Source organism: Cetorhinus maximus, unplaced genomic scaffold (assembly GCF_964194155.1).
Source record: "Cetorhinus maximus unplaced genomic scaffold, sCetMax3.hap1.1 HAP1_SCAFFOLD_2243, whole genome shotgun sequence".
NCBI classification, from domain to species: domain Eukaryota; kingdom Metazoa; phylum Chordata; class Chondrichthyes; order Lamniformes; family Cetorhinidae; genus Cetorhinus; species Cetorhinus maximus.
In genome coordinates this window covers 32,392-51,685 of record NW_027598182.1, presented here as the reverse complement: position 1 = coordinate 51,685, position 19,294 = coordinate 32,392, and the positions used below count along the sequence as shown (strand labels likewise).

The 19,294-nt window shown below is 51.1% G+C and overlaps 2 protein-coding genes across 2 annotated transcripts; one reads left to right on the top strand and one right to left on the bottom strand.

The window, feature by feature from the left end:
- Positions 1-6: 6 nt before the first annotated feature.
- ess2 (ess-2 spliceosome associated protein) lies at positions 7-6,545 on the top strand. Its single transcript, XM_078537355.1, has 7 exons — positions 7-104; positions 623-740; positions 2,418-2,548; positions 2,895-2,997; positions 3,642-3,751; positions 4,574-4,689; positions 5,972-6,545. The coding sequence occupies exons 1-7, from the start codon at positions 75-77 to the stop codon at positions 6,237-6,239; spliced, it is 876 nt and encodes a 291-aa protein (XP_078393481.1). The 5' UTR covers positions 7-74; the 3' UTR covers positions 6,240-6,545.
- Positions 6,546-10,401: 3,856 nt separating this feature from the next.
- LOC144677140 (testis-specific serine/threonine-protein kinase 1-like) lies at positions 10,402-11,871 on the bottom strand. Its single transcript, XM_078537354.1, has one exon. The coding sequence runs from the start codon at positions 11,869-11,871 to the stop codon at positions 10,402-10,404; it is 1,470 nt and encodes a 489-aa protein (XP_078393480.1).
- Positions 11,872-19,294: the final 7,423 nt, after the last annotated feature.

Here is a 19,294-nt window from a genome sequence, read left to right as displayed (position 1 = left end):
CCAGCGAAGATAATGCCTCCTTCAACCAGATCATAGAGATTGCTGAAGAGAGGAACAAGATCAAACATGCCTGGATGTATGAGGCAGAGGAAGAGTCAAAGCAGGTACAACCTCTTCTCCTGCTTTCTTTGTGTACACTAAATCTCTTCCCCTTGGTTATTACTCTTCAGCCTCGGGCGCGAGGGCGTCATTTTGAATTATTAGATAGTTCTGGGAGGAGCTGGAGGTGGGATGACCAATGGTGCTACCCCTTTATGAACAGATACCCAAGTTTGAATCACTCTGCCTTCCAGGAGACTTGTCCGGGAGATTTAGGCCTAGTTTGTCTCAATTCCACCCAACTAGACAAACTACTTCACTTGTGGAGGACCTAAACGGGTATAAAATAAACATAGACACTCTCCCTACCAGTAATATAGACCCAGAATTTGGGCAACGGAGATGGGTCTGAGGAGGGATCAGGTATGGGAAGATGCCACCTTTTTGTGGGGCTTTGCAGGAACAAATACCTAAAGAGCTAATGAGTGACCCCCTTCTCCCTGCGCGGGTCACAGTGCAGTGAGGGATTGTGTACAGGTCTGTCCCATGCTGGATGTGTTGCTGACGATATTTCTCCTTACAGCGTCGTGAGGAAATGCTGATGCTGCCATCAGCCGAGGTCCATGCCATCGTGGTCGGAAAAGCAGGAGTGGAAACCTGGGAGTATAAAGCCAAGAATGTTCTGATGTATTACCCGGAAGGTAAGGAGCAGACTGACGTCCCATTTGTATTTTCCAGCCCTGACCAGTGAGGAAATGATCCCCTATAGGTGCTGATATCAACTGGAACAGCAGTGGGGTTGTGACACCACCTCAGACCAGAGGAAGTAGTCAGCCAGAGGATGAGCCTAAACACTGATGTCCTGTTTGGGTGAATGTTTTGCCAATGCATAGCTCTAATAACGTTCACTAGTTACTGGGCAGAGTATCAGTCTCAATGCTGATGTAGAGCCTATGTCCTGGCACTGTCAGTAATGAGATAGGAGCAGATCTAGGTGAAGGAACAGTATCCCGAGTATTTAGGAGAGACAACAAGAGAAAGGAGCAGCAGAGTTTAACTCAGATGTTTGAAGGGCTCATTTGGTGTGAGTTCAGGAAGAATAGCAAAACCCTTCCTCACCAGCCAGAAACTTCTGTGTACCTTCAGATCTCTTGTAGTTTCACAGTATTACTGTTTTCAGACAATGTGAAAGTTGTGTGAAATGAAACAGTGAGAGGGGCCTGGATTGAGTGCTAGGAGTACGGCCTAAATGTCCTCTTCTTGCTCACAGACCTGCCTGTGTGCAGCTCATTTGTTTTCTGCAAATGAAGTATTTTTTGGATGCTGCAGTCAAATCAGCATCTCATTCAGGGCACGGAGCTTCTTCAATTTCATGTGGTTGTTGAATGTGTATAAAACCTAAACTGTGACACCATGAAATGAGACTGTTGGTTTCCTTGTGGAGCTGAGTGGTAAAGGGTGCAGGTAAATTGATCTTTGACCTGTAGGGCCAGGCCTTGAATGCTGCCCAGAATGTTGGGAGTGAAGTCTCCATGCCTGATGGTCTTGCTTAACTTATTCTCGCAAATGAACCAGAGCTCAGGGGTATTTAGACTTCCAGTGCCGGCAGGAGAACAGTTGTTGAACTATAAATGTCTCACTGAAGGCATTTATTACTCTCATCCTAACAGCACTGTGGGTGTACCTACAGCACATGCACTGCAGCAGTTCAATGAGGTGGCCTCGCCAACTTCTGAAGGGCAATTATAAATGGACAACAAGTGCTGGCCTATCCAGCAATGCTCACATTCTGTGAAAAAATAAAAAGAATTATGGGTAAACAGTGGCTAAATGGATATATTGGTGTTTCCATGGTTACCACAGGCCTTCATTTATTCCCCACCCTTTGCTGCATCACCTGAGGTATTTTCTTTAACTGGAATGCTACCATTTTAAGCTGAGTGTACTTTCCAGCTTGTGATTGGGCGTTTAAGGCCTGCTCTGTATCAGGGAGTAGGCTCTGTCTGTGTGGAGTTGTAGTGAGTAAATTCCCAACCTTTTGGGGGGGTGGTCACAGAAGAAGTTTCAGAACCAGCTCCATACATTTAGACACTTCTTGAGCAGTGGATATGATCAGGTCCATCAGATAATGCAGAGAAATGTCCTGACCTGGATGGCCTGCTCAGGAGCTGCTTGTGCTAGTAAGATGTAGAATGAAATTGTCTGCTTCAGCTGGAATTTGACTGCTGTGCATTCCCATAATCCACTCTGGGCACACCCCATCCCATAAACTGAGCATTGACTGAGTATAAAATCCTCTTCTCAGCTCCCCATCAATACCAGCTGATTTCTATTTTGCATGCTGACTGTTGCTGTGGTCTTTCTTCTTTGTTTTCCAGGAGTGAAGGATGACGAGCTCTTCAAGAAACCTCGTGAGGTGGTTCACAAAAACACCCGTTTCCAGGGTGATCCGTTTAGCCGAGCCCTGAGCAAGTCACAGTTACAGCAAGCAGCAGCTCTCAATGCACAGGTACACAAAACAAGATCCCCACACACTGCAGCCTTGGAAGCAGTTGCACACAGCATGTGTAGAATCGCTGCCTCCAGGCAGTACCTGGGCCCATCTCAAACTTCCTCCCTCTTTTTCTCCTTCCTCCAATACCTCAGCCCCTGGGCCCACCCCTCGTCGAGCAGACTCCAGCTCTTCTGAGTCCTGACATTTGTGTAGGGGATGAGTTGAATACCTGTGGGCTGGGGATGTATGTCTGTAGCAGTGATATGTGGAGTAGTGCCCCTTTATTTCAGGAAATTGCTCAAACTGTGATGTTATTGTGTGGGTGTATGCTCACTGTCTGACGCTGCGTTTTATTTTGAAGTTTAAGCAGGGTAAAGTGGGTCCTGATGGGAAGGAGCTGATCCCGCAGGAATCGCCCAAAGTGAACGGCTATGGATTTGTGGGGACCCCTTCACCTGCTCCAGGTAAGAGCTAATATGTTGTCAACTCACACTAACATTCTTAGTATCTCTGTGTCTCTCTCCAAAAAGAAGGACTTATATTTATCTTGGCTGTCCCAGGGAAGTTGACTGGAAGTGCAGTTACTGTTATGCAGACAAAATGGCAGGGCGTTCCAGCAAACAAATGATTGCCCGCATGGCCAACATGATACAAAACTGAGGCTGAAGTTCCAAGAAACTGGGTGCTCTTCAAATAGCTGCCGTGGGAACTTTGATGTCTATTGGAACACACATGTAGGCCCTACAACAGTGCAGGGCTTACTCACTACTGCCCCACCAGAGTGTGGCACTCCCTCCGTCCTGCCCCTCAGTACTGACCCTCCAACAGTGCAGCACTCTCAGAACTGATCCTTGGACAGTGCCGTGTTCCCATGATACTGCCCTTCTGACAGCCCTGTGCTCCCCTGGAATAGCTCCTCCGGTAGCGCACCACTCCCTCGGCGCTGCCCCGGCACGGCCGAGGAATCTCATCAGAGGAGTCAGCATACTCATACTGCAGCACAGAGTGCTTGTGAACCTGTACCCTGGCAGGGCTAGCACCAGTGCAGAAGTTGTTTCTCGCCAGCTATGAGATCCCATGAAGTTGACTGGAGTTTTTGCCCCTGTAGGTGTGAATGACTCCCCGATGATGACATGGGGTGAAATCGAAGGCACTCCGTTCCGTCTGGAGAGTTCAGAAAGTCCTCATGTGGACAGGACGCCAGGACCAGCATTTAAGGTGCAGTATAACAGTACAATTCAGGCAGGGGGCACATGGACCAGAGATCAAATCCTTCACTCCATATCCTCGGTCTCGCGCGCTCTGGGTCCGCTGCCCCTCGGTCTCACGCGCTCTGGGTCCGCTGCCCCTCGGTCTCGCGCGCTCTGGGTCCGCTGCCCCTCGGTCTCGCGCGCTCTGGGTCCGCTGCCCCTCAGTCTCGCGCGCTCTGGGTCCGCTGCCCCTCGGTCTCGCGCGCTCTGGGTCCGCTGCCCCTCGGTCTCGCGCGCTCTGTGTCCGCTGCCCCTCGGCCTCACGCGCTCTGGGTCCGCTGCCCCTTGGCCTTGCGCGCTCTGGGTCCGCTGCCCCTCGGCCTCGCGCGCTCTGGGTCCGCTGCCCCTCGGCCTCGCGTGCTCTGGGTCCGCTGCCCCTCGGTCTCGCGCGCTCTGGGTCCGCTGCCCCATGTACTTGTCAGTGTTATAATAAAAGCAGAAAATGTTATAAATAATTTACATGTAGAAACATAGGGCCAGCAACCTGAAAGATCAAGGCTCTGAAGACGAGTCATACGGACTCAAAATGTTAACTGTCTTTCTCTCCACAGATGCTGTCAGACCTGCTGAGTTTTTCCAGCATTTTTTTTGTTTTTGAACCTGAAAGAGCACTCTGTTTCTCTCTCCACCAATTTTGCAGCACAGGGTGCTGTGTCTGTTGAGCAGTATCCCATCATTTGTGGACTGCTGATCTCGGCAAGAATAGTGAACCACTTAATATCAGCAATGTGCTGGTGCCGTTACTGCGATTTGTTTACCTCTAACCCCTGACTGTATCTCCTTGCTACAGATTCTGGAACCAGGCCGGAGAGAGAGGTTGGGCCTAAAAATGGTCAATGAGGTCGCTGCCAAGAACAGAACCAAGAAGCAGGAAGCTCTACGGAAAGCGACACAGAGCCTAGTCAGGTGACATTGACTCTCTGCTCTGTTAGTTGTGTCTGGTGCCTTGGCCCAGGGGCCGGAAAGGCGTTTAGTCCCTGACAGCCAGGGTCACTGCTTCTGCCTGGGTTGTAGCCAGGCCAGGTTGCCTGAACCAAGTTAACTGCTACTGCACGGTGAGACCACCTGTTTAACACAGGTTCTTCACCTGTCTCACTGTCCTTGGGTTTGGCACTCGAGGGAGTTGGGAAACCTGCCCTCAGGCCTGCGAGAGCACTGTGCTGTTGTACTGTGACCAGCTTCAAATGACTTTGTAGGGGTGGGTCAGGTTGATGTCGTGGGCCATGTATGAGAGAGCAGCACTCGGCCATGTTCCCCTGACAAAATTGGTAATGCAAAGAATGGGCAGAATGCCAGTGGGCGTACAGTATGCAAGTCGTTTCCTGGTGGCTATTGGTAGCACATTATTTGGCAGAGCTCTTTGATAATTCTTGTGCTGTGAAGTATTTTAGGTTACAGAGTTGGGAGGGGGTGTGCGGTGAGGATCGAGTGAGCTACAGTTAATGGTGAGCACGAACCTTGCACAGAGTGGAAGGAGCTGATCAACTGCAGCCACAGTTCCCAATTCCCGTTTCCAAGTACAGTTCATTTTAACTCTTGGCATTAAAAGCCCAAAGGCTTCAGCATTCAACTGATCAGAATGGCTTGGAATAGCTTCACAGGGTCACTGCCGCTCCAACAGCCTGGGGGGGAACTACAGGAAGGGAGCCTGCAGAGGCCACTGGGACCTCTGCTGAGCCACTGGGGATGCCACAGTTGGCCTGAACAGCCCAAGTATTGGGGTTTGTGTTCTGCTTCAGTGAAATTGGGCAGAATGTTTGGTTCTAATTGCTGTGAACTGGCCCTGCCAACATTGCACACCTGTGGGCAAAGGGTGAAGACAGGTCAGGACCGGCTGTAATGCACTCTGCGGTTAACCACTCTGCGGTTAACAGTGGGCAGGTATTATGTGTAGGATCACACACCCTGACCATTTTGGAGCAATACTGGTGGGTGGACCTTTGCAACACTTGACCTGTACCCAGTGTGAGTAGGGGCATTGGGAGAGTTGGGGTAAGGGAATATTTAACTAGGAGGACTGGTGGTGATCCAAAACTGGACAGCTAGACACTCTGAGCAGCATGAGTTGAAATAATAAGCTTGCCGCAGAGATGAACATAAAATATGAAGTGTAATTAGTGGGATGATTATTTTGTGAGCCTTGGAGGGGCCTGGGAACTATAGATTTATTTCTGTTTCTCTTTCCCAGTCTCTCTCCACATGGAATCAGTCCTGTCATGTCACCAGCCCTGCAGCGTCTTGTTAACCGGACTACCAGCAAGTACACGGACAGAGCTTTACGTGCCAGTTACACCCCCACCCCAGCACACAAACGAACACCGCAGTGCAAAACACCATGTGCTGGTGGAACCCCTAATGCACTCAGTGCTGTACATACCCCAAGCAGCCAGGACCCAACCTCCATCACTGATAACCTACTGCAGCTGCCCAGGAGAAAGAAAGCAGTTGACTTCTAATGCTGAACAAATTCCTGTACGACTTGTCACCTCCCTCTCCCTTCAACTCATAAGAAGTAACCAAGATGAGCTGGAAATTGGACTGATTTGTTGGACTGCTAACGGGAATATTTAAGAATGAAGGATGATTTCATCGTATTCGCATCTGCATTCACCAGCTTCCCTGCCTAAGTATCTGTTCTGGTTGTATAAACTGGGTCCTTTGGGTGACTTGGACTCACTGCTGATTTCAGCTTGGTGTCTTTGCCAGCTCCACTGTAACCTGCGAACCACGTAAGTGAGACAGTAACAATGGCAGCTGTTGCAGTCCTGCGGTGAGGGTTGCACTGATTTCAGTGTCTCAGTTGTTCAAAGACACATTTTGTGATCCATTGCCACTGCTTCAGCATCTCGTTGCTAGCACTATAACTGTAGATAGAACGCTGGGAAATATTTCCATTATTTATTAATGTCTTCAGTGTTCCCTCATCCCACAAGATCTCCAAACAGCCCTGCCTCCTCTCATCACCAGTAGAATTTGAGCCTTGAACCTAGAGGAGACTATGTTCCCTTAAAATTAAAGCTTTCGTTCCAAGTGCTGCTTTGAATGAAAATATGGTCACACGTTTACTCTCCCTTCCTCTTTCTTAAAAGGCGCAACTTCACAGAACCCAGCCCTACAGGTCCTGAAATGCCCCTGTTCAGTTCATAATCCAAATACGTGTGCAACAGCCAGCTGAGTTTATGGTCCTTCTCTCTTCCTCGCGTCGTCCCCCTCTCTTTCTCGCGCCTCTCCCCCTCTCTCGCGCCTCTCCACCTCTCTCGCGCCTCTCCCCCTCTCTCACGCCTCTCCCCCTCTCTCACTCGTGCCTCTCCCGCCTCTCTCACTCGTGCCTCTCCCGCCTCTCTCACTTGTGCCTCTCCCGCCTCTCTCACTCGTGCCTCTCCCCCCTCTCTCACTCGCGCCTCTCCCCCCTCTCTCACGCCTCTCCCCCTCTCTCGCGCCTCTCCCCCTCTCTTGCGCCTCCCCCCCTCTCTCTCTCGCGCCTCTCCCCCCTCTCTCTCTCGCGCCTCTCCCCCCTCTCTCGCCCGCGCCTCTCCCCCCTCTCTCGCGCGCCTCCCCCTCTCTCGCCCGCGCCTCTCCCCACTCTCTCGCCCGCGCCTCTCCCCCTCTCTCGCCCGCGCCTCTCCCCCCTCTCTCGCCCGCGCCTCTCCCCCCTCTCTCGCCCGCGCCTCTCCCCCCTCTCTCGCCCGCGCCTCTCCCCCCTCTCTCGCCCGCGCCTCTCCCCCCTCTCTCGCCCGCGCCTCTCCCCCCTCTCTCGCCCGCGCCTCTCCCCCCTCTCTCGCCCGCGCCTCTCCCCCCTCTCTCGCCCGCGCCTCTCCCCCCTCTCTGGCCCGCGCCTCTCCCCCCTCTCTGGCCCGCGCCTCTCCCCCCTCTCTGGCCCGCGCCTCTCCCCCCTCTCTGGCCCGCGCCTCTCCCCCCTCTCTGGCCCGCGCCTCTCCCCCCTCTCTGGCCCGCGCCTCTCCCCCCTCTCTGGCCCGCGCCTCTCCCCCCTCTCTGGCCCGCGCCTCTCCCCCCTCTCTGGCCCGCGCCTCTCCCCCCTCTCTGGCCCGCGCCTCTCCCCCCTCTCTGGCCCGCGCCTCTCCCCCCTCTCTGGCCCGCGCCTCTCCCCCCTCTCTGGCCCGCGCCTCTCCCCCCTCTCTGGCCCGCGCCTCTCCCCCCTCTCTGGCCCGCGCCTCTCCCCCCTCTCTGGCCCGCGCCTCTCCCCCCTCTCTGGCCCGCGCCTCTCCCCCCTCTCTGGCCCGCGCCTCTCCCCCCTCTCTGGCCCGCGCCTCTCCGCCCTCTCTGGCCCGCGCCTCTCCCCCCTCTCTGGCCCGCGCCTCTCCCCCCTCTCTGGCCCGCGCCTCTCCCCCCTCTCTGGCCCGCGCCTCTCCCCCCTCTCTGGCCCGCGCCTCTCCCCCCTCTCTGGCCCGCGCCTCTCCCCCCTCTCTGGCCCGCGCCTCTCCCCCCTCTCTGGCCCGCGCCTCTCCCCCCTCTCTGGCCCGCGCCTCTCCCCCCTCTCTGGCCCGCGCCTCTCCCCCCTCTCTGGCCCGCGCCTCTCCCCCCTCTCTGGCCCGCGCCTCTCCCCCCTCTCTGGCCCGCGCCTCTCCCCCCTCTCTGGCCCGCGCCTCTCCCCCCTCTCTGGCCCGCGCCTCTCCCCCCTCTCTGGCCCGCGCCTCTCCCCCCTCTCTGGCCCGCGCCTCTCCCCCCTCTCTGGCCCGCGCCTCTCCCCCCTCTCTGGCCCGCGCCTCTCCCCCCTCTCTGGCCCGCGCCTCTCCCCCCTCTCTGGCCCGCGCCTCTCCCCCCTCTCTGGCCCGCGCCTCTCCCCCCTCTCTGGCCCGCGCCTCTCCCCCCTCTCTGGCCCGCGCCTCTCCCCCCTCTCTGGCCCGCGCCTCTCCCCCCTCTCTGGCCCGCGCCTCTCCCCCCTCTCTGGCCCGCGCCTCTCCCCCCTCTCTGGCCCGCGCCTCTCCCCCCTCTCTGGCCCGCGCCTCTCCCCCCTCTCTGGCCCGCGCCTCTCCCCCCTCTCTGGCCCGCGCCTCTCCCCCCTCTCTGGCCCGCGCCTCTCCCCCCTCTCTGGCCCGCGCCTCTCCCCCCTCTCTGGCCCGCGCCTCTCCCCCCTCTCTGGCCCGCGCCTCTCCCCCCTCTCTGGCCCGCGCCTCTCCCCCCTCTCTGGCCCGCGCCTCTCCCCCCTCTCTGGCCCGCGCCTCTCCCCCCTCTCTGGCCCGCGCCTCTCCCCCCTCTCTGGCCCGCGCCTCTCCCCCCTCTCTGGCCCGCGCCTCTCCCCCCTCTCTGGCCCGCGCCTCTCCCCCCTCTCTGGCCCGCGCCTCTCCCCCCTCTCTGGCCCGCGCCTCTCCCCCCTCTCTGGCCCGCGCCTCTCCCCCCTCTCTGGCCCGCGCCTCTCCCCCCTCTCTGGCCCGCGCCTCTCCCCTGAATATGTCTTAGCAGCAGCAAAATATGAGTTCAAGAACCAGCTTGCAAGCAGGATTCGGATCCATAGATTGCCATTCTTAGTCTCACCTTATTCACCAGACTGTAGGGAGCCCCCTTTCCTCTACCTGAATTTCTTTTTTTCTTTCAAGTGCTGACACTGACTGACCTTTGTGTTCCCAGGTCTTTGCTATATTCACTCACTGTGTTATAATAACAGCAACAATAACTTATAAATGGAGGAAAAGGCTTGCATTTACATAGGGCCTACATGACTACCTAATGTCTCAAAAGGCTTTACAATCAATAATGTACTAATGAAATGTAATCACTGTTGTAATATAGGAAACACCGCAGACAATTTGTGCAAGCTAATGCCCACAAACAGCAAAGTGATAATGACCAGCTAATCTTTTTAAATGATATTGATTGTGGAATAAATATTGGCCAGGACACCAGGGAGGACTCCCTTATTCTTCTTTCAAATACTGCCATGGGATCTTAGACGACACCTCTGCCAGTCCACCACTCCTTTAGTACTACCCTGTACTCAGGCCCTGCAGTGAGACTTGAGTCCATAGCCTTCTGACTCAAGTGAGAGTTCTACCAACTGTGCCATGGCTGACAGCTTTATATAGCCCCTTTAGCATAGTAAAATTGTGCTTCACAGGAGTGTTATCAAGCACAACATGACACCAATAGAAATTTGAGCAGGTGACCAAAAGCTTGTTAAATACATAGGTTTTAAGGAGTGTGTCGTAGGAGGAAAGTGAGGTTAAAACAAAAAGCGTATATTTAAGGAGGAAATTCCAGAGCCTTAGAGCCTAGGTTGCTGAAAGCATGACTACTAGTCATGGTGTGATTAAAATTGAGCATGTTGAAAGAGTCCAGAATTGGAGGAGAGCAGAGATCTCGGGCAGGGGGTCTGCTGTAATGCTGGAGGAGATTGCACAGAGTGGGGTGGAAGGGGGATCTGTGACTCCATGGAGAGATTTAAAAACAAGAATGAGTATTTTCAAATGGGGAGCAAATGTAGGTCAGTGAGTACAGGGGTCACATTACTATATTACAACGACAAACACTGCTTTTCACTGTAAATATTAAAGGTTTATGGGTTTCTTTGTGGTTCTTTATTAGATGTTTTATAAGCAGTAAAACAGGTGACTGGTTCAGATGGACTTATACTGGATGTTTGAACTTTTTGCCTTTGGATATCTAGGTGCGAGATTTGCTTGAATGTTTGCCCTTTTTTTCAACAGATTTTGACTTTTTGGAACTAATTTTTTTCAGCTCTCCCTTGCTCTGCGCCTCAAGAAAGCTCTCCTGGTCAGGATAGACCTCGCTGTCGTCGGGATGGTCTTCATCAGCTAGTCTGAGACTTCTCGATTTGCGTCTGCTGCCCTTTTCTTCTGTTTTTGGTTCCACTTTGCTGTCGGTTTCAGCATCGGTTTTGGTTTCTTGATTTGGGGATTTTCCCTGCCTTAACCCTGCCTTGGCTCCATTCTTGTACTCAGCTTTTGGTCCACCTTTTGATTGGTGCTTTGCCTCCTCAGACTTTGCCTGAGGTGAGGATCTGTCCTTGAAGTCAGATGCCCCCTCATGCCTGGCGTCCTCCTTGTGCTCAGCCTGTGCTTCTTGCTTGCCATCTGCCTTGTCCCGTTTCATGTTCATCCATTCGTGTTTTGCCTCATGTTTCATGTCCACCCATTCATGGCCTGTTTCAATCTCCCACTGGTACTTTGGGTCATGTTTCTGCTCACTCTTTCCTTCATGTTTCTCTTCCTTTGTGTGCCCATGCTTGTCTTCTCTCTTCTCTGTGCTGGGTTCCACTTTTTTGGTTGTAGAGGCTTCTTTCATTTTGGCAGAGAAGACCCAGGGATGTTCCAGAACCTCATCAATGGTGAGACGTTTGCTAGTGTCAGGGTGGAGCATTCGATAGATCAGTTCCTTGCAATCTGCAGGCACCACTTTTGACCGAGGGAAGTCTACTCTGTGCTCCTTTTGAATCCTCAGCATCCTTTTAATATTGGAGTCATCATATGGCATCGATCCACACACCATGATAAAAAGAATCACCCCAAGGCTCCAAACATCGTACACTTTGGGCTGGTAAGGAATACCTTGCAGTACTTCAGGGGCTGCATATGCTGCAGAGCCACAGAAGGTTTTGCTAAGCAAGGGTCTCCCCTGATCGTCTGTACTGCATCGTTTGGCAAAACCAAAGTCGGAGAGCTTGACATTAAAGTCCTTGTCAAGGAGAAGATTCTCACACTTGAGATCGCGATGGACCACATCCAGCTCATGACAGTGCTTGACGGCCAGTGCCAACTGACGGAACATCTTACGTGACACCTCTTCAGGCAAGGCCCCCCTGGTTTTAATGAACTCTAGTAAATCTCCCTGAACACCCAACTCCATAATAATGTAAACCTTTCCATCTGAAGTCTCGAAAATCTCAAAGGTTTTGACGATGTAGCGGTGATTGAGCAGAGCCAAGATTTCCAACTCACGGGGCAGAAATTTCTCCAGGAAATCAGCTGGGGCCTTCCTCCTGTCGATGATTTTAACAGCCACGTTAGTCTTCAGACGGTCAGAGTAGGCAGACTTGACTTTGGCATACGACCCCTCCCCCAGGTTGACGCCCAAGGTGTAGCCCCGTTTTTTCAGGACCACCCCATCATCCATGGTGCTGTGACATCAATACGTTGTTGCACACTCCCTTCCTACCTCTTACCTGCTCACAAACGCCATGGAAACAGGCTCATAGGCACTTTGGCACAGCACACAAATGTTCTGTGTACCCTTTCAGCCCCAAAAGAGACTTGTTTTCACAAACAGTAACTTTAGTAAGTCACTGTCTTGGAGCTGGCAACTGTGGTTGTGATGGATCTAAAAAGAATGTTTGTGTTGTGACATAAAGATGATGGCACAATGGTCATAATATGACTATAGGATGTTACAAATGCAAGATTTTTTAAGGTTATATTTTGGGACTTTCTTAAATTTAGGGTGAAATGAAGGCGGCCAAGTGACCTGTTCTGAAGGCTCGCTGACAGCAAGCTGTATGATGTGGCTGTTAAAGATTAAAGGGAGGCCAGCGTTGTTTTGCTGAAAAGAAAGTATAAGCTCTTCACACTTGGAGCAATAGCACAACATCTATGTTTACAGCAAGTCTACAAGTCTCCAAAGCCCCAGGAAGGTGTTCAAAATGTCAGGTTGTAAGCAATTAAGCTTTAAACTGTCCACTTACCTCTAAGATAAAAGAGAGTTGGGGTCTCATATCCAGGTAAAAATGCTGATTTATAAGGCCCACTTGATTCATGTTGCCATGGAGCTGGGCTTTAAGAGGGGAAGAGTTTGAGATATCCCTGAAAACTTTTGACACAGGTAGTCTGCCAGGATCAGGGAGAGAGGGAGCAGTTTGAGACCTAAAGTCTCTGGTTCAGCCCGCAGGAATGTGGATAGGAACTTCTGCTCGGATTGAAAAGACCAAATGCGTGAGCATTTTAAAAGAGGATGGAAGATTTGCTTAGATTCTGCTACAGAGAGAATCTCCAGGAAAAACCCTCACCCAGCAGACAGTTCTGAGAGTAAACATTTTCAGGTTGAGAAAGGAAAAGAACCCTTGGGAGCTAAGAATCACTTTCGACTGGGTTTGGGAGATTTGAAGGGACCTGGCCAAATGCCTCTCCAATCTTTGTACTTGTGGAATCCCTTCTTATACTCTTTGTACAGATCAAAGCCAGTTTAACACAATCATGGACTTGCACCTGACTAAACACACCCAATTATAAAGATGCTACATATTCATTGCCTGCTCAGCCCAGGTCAGTCTATTGTGACCCCTTGTTTTTAACACTCCTGGATTACTATCAGTGCAGCTGTGACAATACAAAATGACCTCTTTTACACTGTAGAGATGCAGTGTCCTTAATGGCCGAATGACCCAGAGAACTAATGCCCTCTTCAAACCAGATCCTACAGCACAACAGTACCTCCTTTCAATTTAAGATCAACAGTGAAAACCTGGAAAATATGGACCATATCTTGATGAAGCCTACTTTTGATGAAGACAGGCATAGATGATGATAATTCCATCAGTGTCTCCAAAGTGTCAGCTCAGCTTTTGACTGACTGAGAAAAGAGTGTTTGAGGACCAGGATCTCAAAGCCGAGGCTGGGGTCATGATTTACCAGGCAGCGGTGATCCCCATTCTCCTTTTATGCTTCGGAGACTTGAACGACCTACAGTAGGTACCTCAAATCACTGGAGAGGTCCCACCAGCGGTTCCTTCGCAAGATCCTCCATATCCGGTGGCAAGAAAGGAGGTCCAACAGCAGCTTGCTCTCAACATGCCCAGATTTGAAGCGCCAGCGATTCAAAGCCAGCTCCACTGGGCAGGACTTGTTGTTTTGTATGCCTGACAACAGATTCTGGAACCAGCTGTTCTACTCAAAATTCAGTTGCGCCAAATAAAAGGTGTGGCTATGGGTACCTGCATGGCCCCCAGTTAAGCCTGTCTCTATGGAGTATGTGGAACATTCCTTGTTCCAGTTCTACTCAGGCCCCCTCCCACAACTCTTTTTGCGGTACATCGATGACTGTTTCGGTGCCGCTTCATGCTTTTGTCTGGACCTGGGAAAATTTATCACTTTTGCTTCCAATTTCCACCCCTCCATCACCTTCACATGGTCCATCTCTTGACCCTTCCTTGACCTCTCTGCCTCAATTTCTGGTGATAGACTGTCCACCAATATTCACTACAACCCCACCGACTCCCACAGCTACCTCGACTACAGCTCCTCACACCCTGCCTCCTGTAAGGACTCCATCCCATTCTCTCAGTTCCTTCGCCTCCGTTGCATCTGTTCCGATGATGCCACTTTCCAAAGCGGCACTTCTGACATGTCTTCCTTCTTCCTTAACCAAGGTTTCCCACCCACTGTGGTTGACAGGGCCCTCAACCATGTCCAACCTATCTCCCGCGCCTCTGCCCTCACACCTTGCTCTCCCTCCCAGAACCATGATAGGGTCCCCCTTGTCCTCACTTTTCACCCCACCAGCCTCCACATTCAAAGGATCATCCTCTGCCATTTCCGCCAACTCCAGCATGATGCCACCACCAAACATATCTCCCCTTCACCCCCACCCCTCCCTTGTCAGCATTCCATACGGTCGGTTCCTTCTGGCACACCCTGGTCCACTCCTCCATCACCCCCAATACCTCATCTCTCTCCCATGGCACCTTCCCATGCAACCGCAGAAGGTGCAACACCTGCCCCTTTACTTCCCCCCCTCCTCACTGTCCAAGGCCCCAAACACTCCTTTCAGGTGAAGCAGTGCTTCACTTGCACCTCCTTCAATTTAGTCTACTGCATTCGTTGCTCCCAATGCAGTTTCCTCTACATTGAAGAGACCAAACGCAGACTGGGTGACCGCTTTGCGGAACACCTTCAGTCTGACTGCAAGCGTGACCCAGACCTCCCTGTCGCTTGCCATTTCAACACACCACCCTGCTCTCATGCCCACATGTCGGTCCTTGGCCTGCTGCAATGTTCCAGTGAAGTCCAACGCAAACTGGAGGAACAGCACCTCATCTTCCGACTAGGCACTTTACAGCCTTCCGGACTTAACATTGAGTTCATCAACTTCAGATCGTGAGCTCTCCTCCGTCCTCATGCCTTTTTTATCTCTTTTTTTCAATATTCATTCTCATTTCTTAATTTTTATTTTTCATTTTTGAATTTTTATTTTTTATCCACATTTTTATTTTTATTTTCATTTTTATTTGTTGTTTTATCCACCTTTTGTCCTATTTTCAATCTTTTTTCCCACCACCATCCCCTCCCCCGCAAGGGCCAACTGTCACTTGTTCATGTTCTTTCCAGAGTGCCTACCCCTGTCCTGCTATTAACACATTCTGCTTTTTTACCTTAATGCCACCATCAGCACCTCCTTTAGCCAGTATCACCATCATTAACACCCTTTTGTCCATGACATCTCTGGCAATCTTTCCTTTGCCTCCACCTATCACTGGCCTTCTATCCAGCTTCACCTGCTCCACCCCACTGTAACAGTATAAATTTCATTACACTTTTACTTCTCTTTAGCTCTGAAGAAGAGTCATAAGGACTTGAAACGTTAACTCTTTTTTTCTCTCCACAGAAGATGTTAGGCCTGCCGAGTTTTTCCAGCATTTTCTGTTTTTGTTCCAAAGGTCACATTCCTTAGCTTGTCATGGACTGACCCATAGGCTAGTCATCTAACTTCCGCGCTTGGCCAAAAGGTCATATTCATTCTCATTTTTTTTAACCACAGACACTTTTAAAACTTCTATCCATAACTTGGCCAAGCCTGGGTAATCCCGTGATGCATCCTGATCTGCCTCTTCAGCCCCCTTTTTGGCCCTTGGCTACTAACCCCCCCACCCCCTCCCACCAAGATGACTGACTAACACTAAACTATCCCATGCTCCCCGCTCCGTTGCTGTTGGCCAGGCAGGTGGTTAGATTCACTGAGTCGTATTTTCTAAACTACATCTTGTCTGCTCTTTCTCCCCAGGCTTGCGCAGTACTTTGGTTACTATTTTAGCAATAGCTCGATTCCGGTGTCACTGGCACTAAATGCCACGTTTGATCATAAGTCTGAGAGCAATTAGCAGTTTTACCACCACCAGTATATACGGGGTAATTCTGATACAAGGATGAATGTCCACCCTAATACTCCAGTCCCAAATCATCTGCCACCATAGTGCATCCTCCAGTTTGGTTTCCACATCCTGGTCCAGTCACTTGACTTCCTGTTGGATCCTGTGATCCTGCTTCTTTGCTGCTGGGGCCTCTTTCCGCAACTCCAGTAGATGTTCTGGCAGCTTTGGGGTTTACTACTCAGGAAGCAGGTACCTCAGTAAGTCCTCCTTTAAATCATAGGTTATTTTCACCTGCTCCTTATGAGGAGGCCAGATGTGGATTATTACCAGATTTGTTGTTGGGGCCCGGGGTGGAAGCAGAAACTTGAGCTGATCACTGGGCAATGAATGGGACCGCACTGGTATTGAGGATCGTTGGTAGTCACGCAGTGTTCACCTCCTCCACGATAGGCCGCCTACGTTGGTTCATGGCAGGCACTAGAAATTTCAGGGGTCCGGTTTAGAATGGTGTTAAAACCGTATGTAGTTCTCTGCTTTCTTCTGTCCCAGCTGTCTTTCCAATTTATTAGCTCTTAACATAAGTTCCTGCAATGTGGCAGTCAGGTGATTAACCTTGTCATCTATATCCGCTATGTCCAGGGAGTTCATAGTGGATGCCCCTACGCCATAGAAAGTGGCTGCATCATTCATTAGGTCTTGTTTACAGGGGGCGTTCCACCACGCGTTGCTCGGACAGCATCAGAAATTACCTTATCAAGGAGTCGGTGATAAAAGGACATAGTCTGTGTCTCACACCACTCCAGAAGTTCCATCTGACATATTAGGTACAACCAAAAGTATCTGATGATATATGTTCTCAAACAGATTCCTACCGGGTCCAGGGCAGACTTTGGGGCGTTTTAAGGGCTCCCTGGTGGTCATAACTGTAGTCCTGGTAGTTGTTGTTACTGGGGTCATGTGGGTGGCTGTGGTTATGGGAGGGTCCTCAGACACACGCTCCATCTGCCATACTCCCTCCAAAACTCCCTTGCACCATTCACCAGCCGTTTAAATTGATGCTTGGGGATCTGAAGTGGCGCTGTCAGTTATTACATTTGGTGCACATACAACATCAAAATATTTATCCGTGACACTTCATGCCTCGTCGGGGAAGGTCAGGCACATCCCTTTCCCTTCGTCCCCTTTACTCAGGGGATTCCAAGGGTTCTCGTGGCAGCATTGTTCCAGTCCCAAGTGTCCTGGGATACATCTTGGGAATACTCATTTGTTAACAATGATATTTAAGTGTTCCTGATCACAGCTGGCATCGCTTAAGCATGTGTAGAACAGGCCTGGCTGGGTCGGTTGGTTGACTATCTTGATTCTTTCTATGATGAGGCCATCAGAGTGTTGGTTACCACGCTAGATCTTAGCAGGTTTTGTCTCATACATTCTGAGGCCACTACTCACCCATTCTTCCTCCAGATTCTATACTCATCTTTGCTCGCACCCCTCCTTTCCCATGCTTCCTTTTCTGTTTTGGGTGTCTCATCATGTATTTTCTGAATATCTACCTCCTCCGGGCCAGTGATGCAGGTGCCACTGGCTCCGGGGTCCTTGCTTCTGCTGCATGCTTTGCTGCCTCACCTGCCCACTCATTTCCCTTCTGGATAGGGTCCTGAACCTTCTGGTGTACCTTAATTTTTACCACAGTGGCTTGGAGTAATTGTGCCGCTTCTACCAACCCTTCAACTACTTCCTCGTGCAGTATATGCCCCCCACTAGAGGTCCCATGCCCTCACCTACTCCAAGTAGTGGACAACCCCGAAAGCATACCTGCTGTCAGTATAGATATTCACGGTGTAGTCTTTGGTTACCTTGAGGACTTCAGTGAGGGCCGAAACACTCGATAACTCTTGCACTGGTTTTCAGGCAGGCTTGAGGAACACTCGAGGGTACCCTATTCCAGCATGTAGAGCATCTCAGGAGCAGCTTCTATTTGCTTCCAGCTGTGGACTGGCTCTGGACTGCAAAGGGCTGTGCTCTTCTTTACGCAAGCAGTTGCTCCTTTCTTTCCGAAGCAATACCAGAACCAATTTTTAAACAACAGTTTTCTAGGCTACAACACTGGCATCTACCCGACTATATGGAAAATTGCCCAGGTATGTCCTGTACACAAAAAGCAGGATAATTCCAATCCGGCCAATTACCGCCCCATCAGTCTGCTCTCGATCATCAAAGTAATGGAAGGGGTCATCTACAATGCTATTAAGCGGCACTTGCTTAGCAATAACCTGCTCACTGGTGCCTAGTTTGGGTTCTGCTAGGGCCACTTGGCTCCTGATCTCATTACATCCTTGGCTCAAACATGGACAGAAGAGCTGAACTCCTGAGGTAAGGTGAGGGTGACTGCCCTTGACATCAAGATAACATTTGACCGAGTGTGGCATCAAGGAGCCCTAGCAAAACTGGAGTCAATGGGAATCGGGGGGGGAAAACTGTCCGTTGGTTGAAGTCATACCTAGCACAAAGGAAGATGGTTGTGGTTGTTGGAGGTCAGTCATCTCAGCTCCAGGATGTCACTGCAGGAGTTCCTCAGGATAGTGTCCTCAGCCCAACCATCTTCAACTGCTTCATCAATGATCTTCCTTCGATCATAAGGTCAGAAGTGGGGATGTTCACTGATGATTGCACAATGTTCACCATTCATGACTCCTCAGATACTGAAGCAGTCTATGTCCAAATGCAACAAGACCTGGACAATATCCAGGCTTTGGCTGACAAGTGGCAAGTAACATTCGCACCACATAAGTGTCAGGCAATGACCATCTCCAACAAGAGAGAATCTAACCAGTGCCCTTGATCTTCAATGGCATTACCATCACTGTATCCCCCACTATCAATATCCTGGGGGTTACCATTGATCAGAAACTGAACTGAACTAGCCATATAAATACTGTGGCTACAAGAGCAGAGGCTCGGAATAGTGTGACAGGTAACTCACCTGACTCCCCAAAGCTGTCCACCATCTACAAAGCACAAGTCAGTAATGAGATAGAATACTCCCCACTTGCCTAGAAGAGTGCAGCTCCCACAACACTCAAGAAGCTCGACACCATCCAGGACAAAGCAGCCCACTTGATTGGCATCACATCCACAAACATTCACTCCCTCCACCACCTCCACAGTGGTAGCAGTGTGTATCATCTACAAGATGCACTGCAGCAATTCACCAAGGCTCCTTCGACAGCACCTTCCAAACCCACGATCACTACCATCTAGAAGGACAAGGGCAACAGATAGATGGGAACACTACCACCTAGAAGTTCCCCTCCAAGTCACTCACCATCCTGACTTGGAAATATGTCGCCGTTCCTTCACTGTTACTGGGTCAAAATCCTGGAACTCCCTCCCTAACAGCAGTGTAGGTGTACCTGCACCACATGGACTGCAGCGGTTCAAGAAGGCAGCTCACCACCA